The sequence below is a fragment of the Phacochoerus africanus genome, chromosome 2, assembly GCF_016906955.1.
Source record: "Phacochoerus africanus isolate WHEZ1 chromosome 2, ROS_Pafr_v1, whole genome shotgun sequence".
In the NCBI taxonomy this organism is placed as follows: Eukaryota; Metazoa; Chordata; class Mammalia; order Artiodactyla; family Suidae; genus Phacochoerus; species Phacochoerus africanus.
In genome coordinates, this window is record NC_062545.1 from 161624710 (window position 1) to 161636734 (window position 12025).

Consider the following 12025-nt stretch of genomic DNA (forward strand, 5'->3'; position numbering starts at 1 on the left):
ATAAAGGACTTGGGTCCAGAATATAAAAAGAACTACAACTCAATAAAAAGACACAAACAGGTATTTCACAAAAGATACAATAATGGCAATATACTGCTCCCCCCCCAACATATACACATATACCAATGGCAAAAAGCTCAGAAAAAGAAGCTCAGCATCACTAGTTTCAAAGAAATGAAAACTAAAACCACAATGACATACTACCACACTCTCACTACAGTGTTAAATAAAAAGCCTGAAAAAAAGCAAGTATCTGGGGATATATAGAAATTGAAACTCTATACACTGTTGATGGATTTTTTTTTTTGTCTTTTGTCTTTTGAGGGCCGCACCTGCGGCATATGGAGGTTCCCAGGCTAGGGGTCCAATTGGAGCTGTAACTGCTGGCTTACACCACAGCCACACCAACACCATATCCGAGCCTCGTCTGCAACCTACACCACAGCTCATGGCAATGCTGGATCCTCAACCCACTGAGCGAGGCCAGGGATGGAACCCGAAACCTCATGGTTCCTAGACGGATTCGTTCCGCTGCGCCACAATGGGAACTCCCGGTGATGGAAATTTTAAATGATACAATCACTTTGGAAAAACAGTTTGACAGCTTTTTCTAAATTAAGATATATACAAACTATATGACCCAGCGATTCCATTTGTAGGTATTACCCAAAAGAAATAAAAACATATGTTCACACAAAATTTATACAAGCATGTTCATGGCAGCTTTATTCACATAGACCAAAACTGGAAAAAACAAATATCTAAGAACAGATGAATGGATAATCCAAAAAAGAATGAACTATTAACACATAAAAACATGATGGGTGAATTTCAAAAACATTAGGCTGAGCAAAGAAGGCCAGACAGAAAAAAAACGTATGCTCTGCAAATGCATATATACAGAATTTTAAATGAGGCAAAACTTATCTATGGAAGTGGTTCTCAATTGGGGAAATTTTGCCCTCCTTTTCCTTGGCCAATACTGGTGATTTTTTTTTTTTTTGTCTTTTCAGGGCCACACCCAGGGCATATGGAAGTTCCCAGGCTAGGGGTCTAATTGGAGCTACAGCTGCTGGCCTACCAGAGCCACAGCCACGCCAGATCTGAGCTGTGTCTGTGACCTACACCACAGCTCACAGCAATGCTGGATCCTTAACCCACTAAGCGAGGCCAGGGATTGAACCTGTAACCTCATGGTTCCCAGTTGGATTTGTTTCCACTGAGCCAGAACGGGAACTCCAAAATCATGATTTTTGATCATAGAACTAAAGTTATTTCAAGAAACTATAATAGTAATACAAAGGCATTTAGAAGTCAATTTTTACTCTAAAACACTGTTATGATATTTACACTAAATTATAACTATTTCTATACAAAAAGTTGTGGGGTTTTTTGTCTTTTTTTTAGGGCCACACCCGTGGCATATGGAGGGAGGTTCCCAGGGTAGGGGTCTAATCAGAGCTATAGCTGCCGGCTTACACTACATCCACAGCAACTCGGGATCTAAGCCGCATCTTCGACCTACACCACAGCTCACAGCAACACAGGATCCATGACCCACTAAGCAAGGCCAGGGATTGAACCTTCGTCCTCATGGATACTAGTTAAGTTTGTTAACCCCTGAGCAACAACGGGAACTCCTACAAAAAGTTTTTAAGAAAACTTTTCACTTATACACAGTGATATCAAGTCAAAATAAGGTAGACTGAAAAGGTTAAGAAATTCTTTTAAATAAAGTTAGGAAGTCAGGAAAAACCTATTTCTTCATGTCAATATAGTAGAAAAACATAGATGCAATTCATTTATGTTCAACAATAGGCCAGGGACTGTTTAAATTGTGAGGAATATAAAACTGTCTCTCAAGAAGTGACTATCTAATGGAAAAAAATGATATTGTTAACAAATCAACTATAAAGGAGTTAAAAGCTACCGTTAAGGTGTGAAAGTAATATAATCAAAGAACCAATCAACTAAGCCTGGGGAGTGTGGGAAACATTTACAAAGATAACATTTTAGCTGGGTTTGAGGAAGCAGTTAGAGCTTATCAGGTGAAAATCATTATTAGATAGATCAGAAATCTTAAAACAAACAAAAAAAGCCAACTACCTAACAATTTTGTTACACTGCTCTTTGTTACATTTTATAGTCTTAAAGGTCACCGATGAGAAAATCTTTTCCAGAAACGGAAGATTATCCTATAATATTGACCAAGGAAGTTACACCTGCTGGGAAAATTCCACATTCAAGAGAGAAATCTGTTTAAGGGTGTTCTTGTCATGGCGCAGCGGAAATGAATCCAACTAGGAACCATGAGGTTGCAGGTTCAATCCCTGGCCTCGCTCAGTGGGTTGAGGATCTGTTGTCATGAGCTGTGGTGTGGGTCACAGACGCGGCTCGGATCTGGCATTGCTGTGGCTCTGGCGTAGGCCGGCAGCTGCAGCTCTGATTAGACCCCCAGCCTGGGTACTGCCATATGCTGCGAATGCAGCCCTAAAAAGACAAAAAAAAAAAAAAATCTGTTTAGGATTTACCTTAAAGGAAAATGCACTCCTTGAACTTTCACTACTACATCTAAGTTAGGCAATCTAAATCTCTGGCACTATTCAAAAGTATAGACAAAAAATAATCAATTAGGCTACAATTTAAAACGTGTATATTTAACATTTGTTAGTAAATTCCAATTGGCCTCACATAACACACTAAAACATCTCATACCATTAGTAAGGTAATATCTAAGATGCCTCTCAAAAGGGGGTTGCTGGGAGCCCAGTATACATCCTTGATAGCACGTTTTAAAGCCATAAGAAATGCTTATAAATAAGTGATGAATGAGGTAGATGATTACTGTACACTGCTAAAAATGACTATAACAAGGGAAAAAAAGTTAATTCCTAACTTAATGTAGAGAAGAAGGCCTGTGAGCTGGTGAGCTGCAGATACACTGCAGGTAGATAGAATTTGCCCGCCCTCCACCCTAGACTTCCTAAAATTCTGGAAACCTACTGAAATTAAGGAACTGAAATGGAGTTAAATTGAGTTTATTTAAACAGAAAAAATTTTACCAGCAAAAAACCTAACTTTTAAGTAAGTCATCCTAAAGACAAAGGGTCTTCAAGTGGATCTGACTTTAAGGGCTAGCAACATTTCCTATTCTTTTCCCTCTTGATTCTGAGTCAAATAATTAATGCTAACAATTAAAGGAACACTTTTTCCTGGTAGTGGTGATTCAGGAGATTGTCGAAAATGGAAAAATGATTAAAGCGATAAACCAGGTTGCAAAGGAGTCTTTCTGGAGTCACGTAAAGCCAGTGAACTGGAAACTCTGGATAATTAATAGATACACACCAAGAGCGGAGCCAGGAGCAGGTGCAAGTCCAGCCAAGAGTTGGAGGCGGGCAGAGAACAGTCACTGCCATATCCTTTTGCTTCCACCACGAAAAACCACCCCCAACCCGAACCGTCTCTCTCTGAAACGTCCCTAATACTCAGTACCCGCCCAGAGGTACCCCCTCCTCCACAATAACCTCTTACAATCCCAACTGCCCAGACGAGAGGCAGGCTGCTTTCACTTACTGAGCTGTCCCCCACCCGATGTCGTACTCGGCTCCCGACCTCCTGCGCCTCCAATGCCAGCTGCTCCAGGGATTCCCGGCGCCCCCATCCCAGGCGGGGTCCCACTCTGCCTCTCGAAGTTACCAGGATTGGAGAAGTAGTCGCGCAGCCGGGGCAGCTCGCGGCCGCTCTCCAACAGCTCCGTGTGCAGCTCCAGGGCTGTCAGCAAGTATTGATCGCGCAACAGCTGAGCCGCGATCGCATCAATTGACAATCTGGCGGGGGTCTCCCCGGTGCTCCCTAGTGTCACTGCAGTCGCTGACCCCTCCCCAGGGAGCCCTGGTCTTGCACTGCTTCCTAAGGCCACGGGATCCTGGGGCGATAGCGAGTCTGCAGAGCCAGGATCTAGGCCGCTCCCAGAACTGAGCCTAAGTCCTGCCCGCCGCTCGTCTGTCGCTGAAACCTCGTCGTCGTCCTCGTCTGAATCGCTGAGGAATGGATTCACGCCGCCGCCACCACCTCCAGGCGCCATCGCCGCCATCTTACACTGTCAGGAGTGTGGGCGCCTCCCTGTCTGGATCAGACAGGCCGCAGCCTGAATTCCAGCTAAGCTTCAGCAGGCACTGTGCACCTCCACAGCCCCGGCCTCACTAGGTCCCGCCTCCTCACCTGGAGACAAGGCCCAGGCTCGGAGGCAAATGGTCCGGATGCAGCGCAGTAGCAACAGCAGCAGCCGCTGCCTTAGCAGCAGCTGCACCAGCAGCCGGGCTCTGCAGGCGTCTTCCTGGTCCCCAGTCTCGCGAGAAATGGCGCGGGCCCTGCCCCTCTTTCTGCCCCAGCCCCGCCCCTCCCCGCCCCTCCCCGCCCCTCCCCGCCCCGCCCGTTCTCAACCCCAGCAGGCAAAGATTGAGGGCCCCGCTCCCAGCTCAGAGGCAAAGCCCCTCCCCCACTCCTATTTTATTGGCTGATAGAGGGGGGCGGGGACTGGAGTTACGGAGTACGGGCCCAAGAATTATCGCGAGAGCAGCTCTGGTCAGGTAAGTATCGGGGGCGTTCCACGATTAAGGGGCAGTTATGACGGTGGCCTAGGAACGTTCTCTTGGCTTTCCTTTCGGGGACCTAGAGGAACTCTGCTACAGAGCTGGATCGGCCTTCGCGCTGAGAAGACCTCATTCCTGAGATCAGGCCTCACCTGGATACGCCCAGGTAAAGTCAGGGGACTAGAGAGGAGAGGTGCGGTGGTTCTGAAGCTGGCCTCACGGCCTCTGACGCGCTGCTTCACTTTTCCTTAGGATGCTTGGCTTTTTCTTACTGTGTGCTGCTAATGACATGTTCTCCGCAAGTGTAGCAAGTGCCCAGGGCAGGGGCAGCAGTCTGAATGTGGCTTCTTTTCCTTGCTTTCTCAGCTTAGGCCTGGGGACCGCCTACTTACCACCTAGTTAGAGGTAGAGCGGTATGCGGTAGGGTGAGGGTATGGGAGGTGGAGAGAGTAAATGGAAGACAGAACTCAAAGGTTTGGTTGGGTAAAGTTATATTCCATTGAAGCAGTAAAGTATCTCCTTTAGCTCTGTGAAAAAATACAAATAGAGTATTCTTTCATATCCTTAGGGCACGTTATTGGTTCATGTAAATGTACGCCAACATTTAAATGTAGGCTTAATTTCAGTTTACCAGACTCGGTAAACTAAAATTTCATTGGAGTGAAGTTTTGGGTTTTTCGTTTTGTTTTTGGTAGAAGTGTTTTGATGTTGTTAGTAGTAAGAATTTGAAGTATTTTTTGAATAGAATATTAGCTCCTAATGTTTGAATTCTAAATTGTTGTGTGTCTGCCATATATTGAAGAAAAGCATGGGGAAAAAAATCCCAGATCTTAGGGAAATGATGTCAAAATAGGCTACGCGCTGTCCTGTTACATATTTCTTAGCAAAAAGGATTGCTGATCCTCATTGTAACTAAGTTTGTCAGAGAGATTGAAAATGGAACCAATGTAATGGAGGAATGGTAGGGATTAGGGAATGTCATGGAAAGGGCATGATTAGAAATGGATTGTCTATATACAGCATTTCCATGTCTGTAATGCGGCATTTTAGAAATCTTTTTTATTTAAGGTCCCTGCACTTAGAGTCCTCCCTTCAAGGATTATGCTTATTGAGCTGAAGAGCCTAAAGCTCATATCCCAGTTTTGGCAATTATTTGCTGTGAGACTTTAAAATTGGAGTTCCTTAATTCTCTCAGCATCATCTGTCAAGGGGATACTCTGAAAGTTCACAGAATTAGGAATATGCTTGTCACAGTACCTGGTGCCTAGTATACAATAAATTTGTCATTATAGTCAGTTATCAATTAATGTAATATTAGTATATATTGAGAATACTTGACAGGTTTTTAAAAATAAAGCAAAGCAAACCCAATGTCAAGTGTTTAGTAACTACAACCAGAAAGAGCAGTCAAGTTAGTAGGCCCCAAAGGGACTATCTTTAATATAGGGTCTGATTTCTAGAATGAAAGTTGAAAATAGATTTAAAATGTATTTCCTCAGAGAGTTGTCAAAAGTTGTATGTAGAAGTTCTTCCATGATTGACTTCCTAAAACACATCAGTAGTTTCCTAAGTCTATTTTGTATCCTATAATCATGGACTTGTTTATATTACCTTCCAACCCCATAACAAATCAACTGGCCATACTTCTCAGTAAGTACTTTTCTTTTCCACAGTACATAGAGGTTTACTTATCAATTTAAAATGTTTAAGAAATAGCCCATACCAGAATATTAATAATTGCTGATCTCTATTTAAAATAATTTGCTGTTAATATTGTTGGGAAATTTTCTTTCTACTTAGCAAGATTTACATTAATTTAGATCTTTACAGCTAATGTTTCATTGAATAATCAGAATAATCATTGAAGTTTCTATCTTAGTGATGAAAATATAAAAGCACTTTTTCAAACATGTCAATCATGTTCATATTGTATAAGTTTTTTTTTTTTTGCCATTTCTTGGGCTGCTGCCGTGGCATATGGAGATTCACAGGCCTGAGGTCTAATTGGAGCTGTAGCCACCGGCCTACGCCAGAGCCACAGCAACGCAGGATCCGGGCCACATCTGCAACCTACACCACAGCTCACAGCAACGCCAGATCCTTAACCCATTGAGCAAGGCGAGGGGTTGAACCTGCAACCTTATGGTTCCTAGTCGGATTCATTAACCACTGAGCCATGACGGGAACACCCATGTTCGTATTTTAAAAAAATTATTTTTTGCTTTAGTAATCTTAAGATAACCACAGGTAATATCTTAAATGCAAGTTTTTCAATGATTTAAAGTTTTATAAATGTCTAGTCTTTATACACTTATACATTCTAATTTTTTAACATTGTTTTTCAGTGTATGGTAGACATCCCACAGACATAAGCTAAATAAATTTTATTGGTACGTGCGTATGTGTATTTAAAATTTGTAGTAGTTATTCATCTGTTTTGGTGATTTCCAAATGACTCATCCATGATAAAGTTTTCTTCTTCACTAAATATGAATAAAATGATTTTTTTTTTGTCTTTTTATTGCCGCACCCAAGGCATAGGGGGGTTCCCAGGCTAGGGGTTGAATCAGAGCTGTCACTGCTGGCCTTCATCACAGCCACAACGATGCCATATCTGAGCCTTATCTGCGACCTACACCACAGCCCACGGCAATTCCGGTTACTTAACCCACTGAGCGAGGTCAGGGATCAACCTGCATCCTCATGGATACTAGTCAGATTGGTTTCCACTGAGCCATCACAGAAACTCCTAAAATGATTTTTTTAAAAGAGAAATATTAAGTAATAATGCTTAAAATGCTTAGCAATAATAAAATAAGTAGTATGTGAAGGATGATATTTTGGAATCACTGTAATTTTATGTATCGTAAATGACTTAAACATAAAACTTGTTATTAAGTATCCTTCACAGTTCATGTGTATGTTCTGCAGGAATAAATAGAGAAGCAAGGCAGCCTCTAGTGGCTGTAGTGCATATTACATATACCTTTGAAATGATAATCCTAATTTATTTAGCAAACATTTGAGTCCTTACTAGGTGCCCAGAACTGTGATGAATGCTGGAAAAGGTCTGTCTTGCTATCCTGGAATCAGGGTTAAGTGATAGAGACAGACAATACTACACATAGTCAAAGACATAGCTATTTAGTTATAAACCAAAGTAAAGGTTTTGGCTTCTGATTCAGTCTGCATCATCCCTGAGGAAGTGATGTCTGAAAGTGCAAGGAAACTAAGAGAGGGACTTGACTAGGGATCCCACTGTTAATATACAATAGAGCTGGACTTTTACATTGGCTGTTACAGGTTCAAGGTCAAAATTCTCAAATGTTTGTTTCACTGCTTCAATAAGCTTTTGGGTAGTAGATATTTTATATTATCCTTTAACACATAGACTTTGATACTTTATACAGAAAAGTTGTATAATAGCAATGGGGAAAAGAACTAAGTCCAGGAAGTTATTTGTAAATGCAAATGAAAGTGAGAAATGATATAGATGTTTCCTTATTTATAAGCATGGTAAGGAGAGTGCCAAGGTTGCCATGGTAAAGAGGAGTATTTAAATCATGTGAACTTCTGTACATCTAGATAGAGATCCTCTGTACTTTAATTCTAAAAAGAGTTTAAGATTGAACTGAAATGAATTAAGTGCTTGAAAAATGACATATTTTGTATAACTACATATGATACCAGAGAATGGAAAAAAATAAGAAGTAAAGAGAATATTATGAACAATTTTGGAGTAATAAATTTGACAATTTGGATGAAATGGACAAATGGACAAACTACTTAAAAGATACAACTACCCAAAACTCACTGAACAAGTAGCAAATAATCTAAATAATCTTAATATCGCTATATGAAGAAATTGAATTTAAAGTTAAAAACCTTCCCATGAAGAAAACTCCAAGCCAGAATTGATGAATTCTGTTATACAGTAATGGAAGAAACAAAACAAATTCTATACAAACTCTTCCAAAAAATAAAAGAGGTAGCAACACTTCCCAATGCATTGTTGATACCAAAACCAGGGAAAGACATGGCAAGAAAAGATTATAATCTAATATCTATATAAACATTGTTTTGGGAGTTCCTGTTGTGGCTCAGCGGTTAGCAAATCCGACTAGCGTCCGTGAGGATTCGGATTCGATCCCTGGCCTCGCTCAGTGAGTTAAGGATCCAGCGTTGCCGTGAGCTGTGGTGTAGGTTGCAGATGTGGCTCAGATCCCACGTTGCTGTGGCTGTGGTGTAGGCCAGTGGCTACAGCTCTGATTAGACCCCTAGCCTGGGAACCTCCATGTACCACAGATGAGGCCCTAGACAGACAAAAACAAAAAATACTGCTTTAAAATGCTAATAATATTTTAGCAGATAAAATCCAATAGTATATAGAAGGTATAGTATTTAATGGTCAGGTGGGTTTATTCTGGGAATACAGGCTTGGTTTAATGTTTGAAATTCAATCAGTATAATTCACCACATTGGGAGATTAAAAGAACAAAACCAAATCATCATGATCATCTCAATAGATGCAACAAAAGCATTTGACAAAATCCAACATCCATTCACAGTTTAAAACTCTTTCCATGTTGAGAGTAAAAGAGAACCTCTTTGACTTAAGAAAGAAGATCTACAAAAACCTGGAAAAAACTGACAACTTTTACCCTAAGATTGGAAACAAGGCAAGGATTTCTGTTGTTAACACACCTATTCAGCATTACACTGGAAGTTCTAGACTGTACAACAAGCATGAGATGTAAGTAAAAAACGTAGGGACTGACAAAGTAGAAGTCCTTGGTTCACAGGTGACATAATTATTCTTTAGAAAATCAAAAGGCATTTACATAAAAGCTGCTATAAACTAACAATTTTTAATATTGCAAAATGCAAAATAAATATATAAAATCAGTGGCAATTTAAGAACTAGCAAGGGGATATTGAAATAAAAAATACTATTTATAATAATATCAAAAAATGAAGCATGTAGGGATGAATCATAGAGGCTTGAGGAAACTTAAGTGTGATGGGTGTGCTCATTATCTTGAGTGATTATTATACACTTTAAATATGTACAGCTTATTACAGGCCAATTATGCCTCAATAAATCTATAAAAATGTTATAAAGAACATTATTTGGACACTTCAAAAAATTGGAGTTAGATGGTAGATTAGATAAAATACTGATGTTGAATTTATTGAAGTTGATAGCTCTACTGTAGGTATATAATGGAGTATCACTGTTCTCGGGAAGTAAACCCTGAAGTATTTAGGGGTAAAGGGCCATAGTGTATCTTCAGATGGTTCAGAAACAATATTATGTGATTCTACACACATGCACACACACACAGGAGGGCTAAGTTTGTTTGTTTGTTTGTTTTGTCTTTTTAGGGCTGCACCCGTGGCATATAGAGGTTCCCAGGCTAGTGGTCGAATTGAAGCTACAGCTGCTGGCCTACACCACAGCCACAGCAACGCGGGATCCGATTTGTGTCTGTGACCTACACCACAGCTCATGGCAAGGCCGGATCCTTAACCCACTGAGCAAGGCCAGGGATTGAACCTGTGTCCTCATGGATACTGGTCGGATTTGTTTCTGCTGAGCCATAACAGGAACTCCAGGAGGGGTGAGTTAAAGAGGTAAGGCAGAGACCAGAAAGGCAAGAGAGAGAAAATGATAAATCAAGTGGGGAAAATGTTAACATTAAATGTATATGGCTAAGGGGTATATGGATGTTTGTACCATTATTGCAACTTTTCTTTAAGTTTGAAATTATTTTCAAATTGAAACATATTAAAACTCTATACTAAAAGTGCTGTCACAGAAATTTTGTAAGTGGGGCACACAAATACAATAGCCAATAGAAAAATTAATTCAACTTAATCAAAATTTAAAAGTACTGCTCTTTGAAAAACAGTTAAAAAAATGAAAGGGGAAAAAAGGGTTAAAAATGTTAATTAAACTCAAAAAGTTGCTCAGCTTTATTGGTCATCAGGGAAATGTAAATTAAAACCACACTAGGTTACCACTATATACTCCCACTAGAATGGACAAAATTGAACAGATTACAATACCAAGTGGGAATGAAAAGTGCCCACAAAAGGAGGAATTGTATGGGTCCAAGGTGGTGTCAGTTATGCTACCAGCCATACAAAGCTTAAGTTAATGTTAAATAATAATTTAAAAAATCTGTATAAAGTTGTGAACCTCTAAAAATGTAGATAGGATAAAAATGTAAGAAACTATTAACAGATTTTTCTTTCTTTTTTTTTTTAATTTTATTTTATGGCCAAACCCAGGGGTTGAATCCCAGCCACAGCTGTAATTTAGGCCACAGCTGAAGCAATGCCAGATTCTTTAATCCACTGGACAGGACTGGGTATCAAACCCACGCCTCTGCAGCAACCCAAGCCGCTGCAGTCGGATTCCTAATCCACCGCATCATGGGAGCTCCCAGATTTTTCTTTAGGTAGTAGAATTATAGGTAATTTTTCTCATATACAAACTTACCACAGTGATATTATTTTATTTTTATCTTCAGATTGCCATTATTAAGGTGGTGCATGCTGTGTATTGGAAACTTATAGATCAGAAAAAGGAGAATACATGTTTATTCTGAGATGTTGCCTTAGATTGCAGAATAGCATCTACTCAGTAAGGGAGTTTTATAATTTGTGGAATATCTTTGATATTTGGTTGACTCTTGATTCTCCCAGGAAAAAAGTGGCCTGTAATTTGACCATTTGCTCTATTTTATTACCTGATGATATACTTGACTTTTATATCGTTTTTTCCCCAATGTTTCAGTTTTTTATAGGGTATTTTTACCACTCTTTCTTTCCATAATGTAATTTTTCAGGCCAGGAAGAATAAGGTGTATCTGTAATTAAATCATCTTTGGTGTTTTTTAGCTGAGGGTCACTGTGTATTAATGTAGTCCCATTACAAGAAGGACAAATTAGAGCACTTTGTTGTTTTTAATCTGGGTAGAGGTTCACCAACAAAAGCAAATTAGAGACTGGCATGAAGACCACTCCCAGGGACTCCTGTTGATTTTGGTAGTTAATGGTATACTTTAAATGTGTTATTTAAATGTTTCACATTGTTTAGTTTTCCTTCCCTAAGTATTTGTAAGCTCATCAGATTTGTAACCGAGTCATTTTGGTGGTCTCTGTAGTACCCAAATACACACTTAGGTGCTTAATGTATGCACAGAACATTTTTATTAAATGAATGAATATAGCCATCTGTTTTTTTTTTGTTTTCAGGGAACTAAAATAAAGTATTCCCTTAATGAGTGTAAATCATCTGAAGCTACTTTTTCTTTGCCATAATTCCACTAAGTGGACAAAATGCATGTTGTCTGCTAAATGTGGTGACATAGTCAAGAGAAGCTGGAACTTTCCTGAGCTAATATCCAAAAGTTAAGAAAAAAAAG

General features: G+C 39.8%; 2 protein-coding genes across 9 annotated transcripts in view; one reads left to right on the forward strand and one right to left on the reverse strand.

The window, feature by feature from the left end:
* Window positions 1-4341, reverse strand: part of RELCH (RAB11 binding and LisH domain, coiled-coil and HEAT repeat containing) — a 109622-nt gene extending 105281 nt beyond the window's left edge. For all 6 annotated transcript variants that reach the window (XM_047767015.1, XM_047767016.1, XM_047767014.1 and 3 more), the window contains exon 1: window positions 3574-4341. In XM_047767015.1, the coding sequence (XP_047622971.1) occupies window positions 3574-4093 (520 nt within the window). In that variant the 5' untranslated portion in view covers window positions 4094-4341. The remainder of the gene's footprint in view (window positions 1-3573) is intronic.
* Window positions 4342-4546: 205 nt separating this feature from the next.
* The window catches only part of PIGN (phosphatidylinositol glycan anchor biosynthesis class N), a 95059-nt gene continuing 87580 nt past the window's right edge, over window positions 4547-12025 (forward strand). The window contains exon 1 of one of the 3 annotated variants that reach the window (XM_047767022.1): window positions 4547-4758. The gene's annotated coding sequence lies outside the window, so the exon portion shown is untranslated. The remainder of the gene's footprint in view (window positions 4759-12025) is intronic. The other 2 variants (XM_047767020.1, XM_047767021.1) reach the window with 2 other exon arrangements.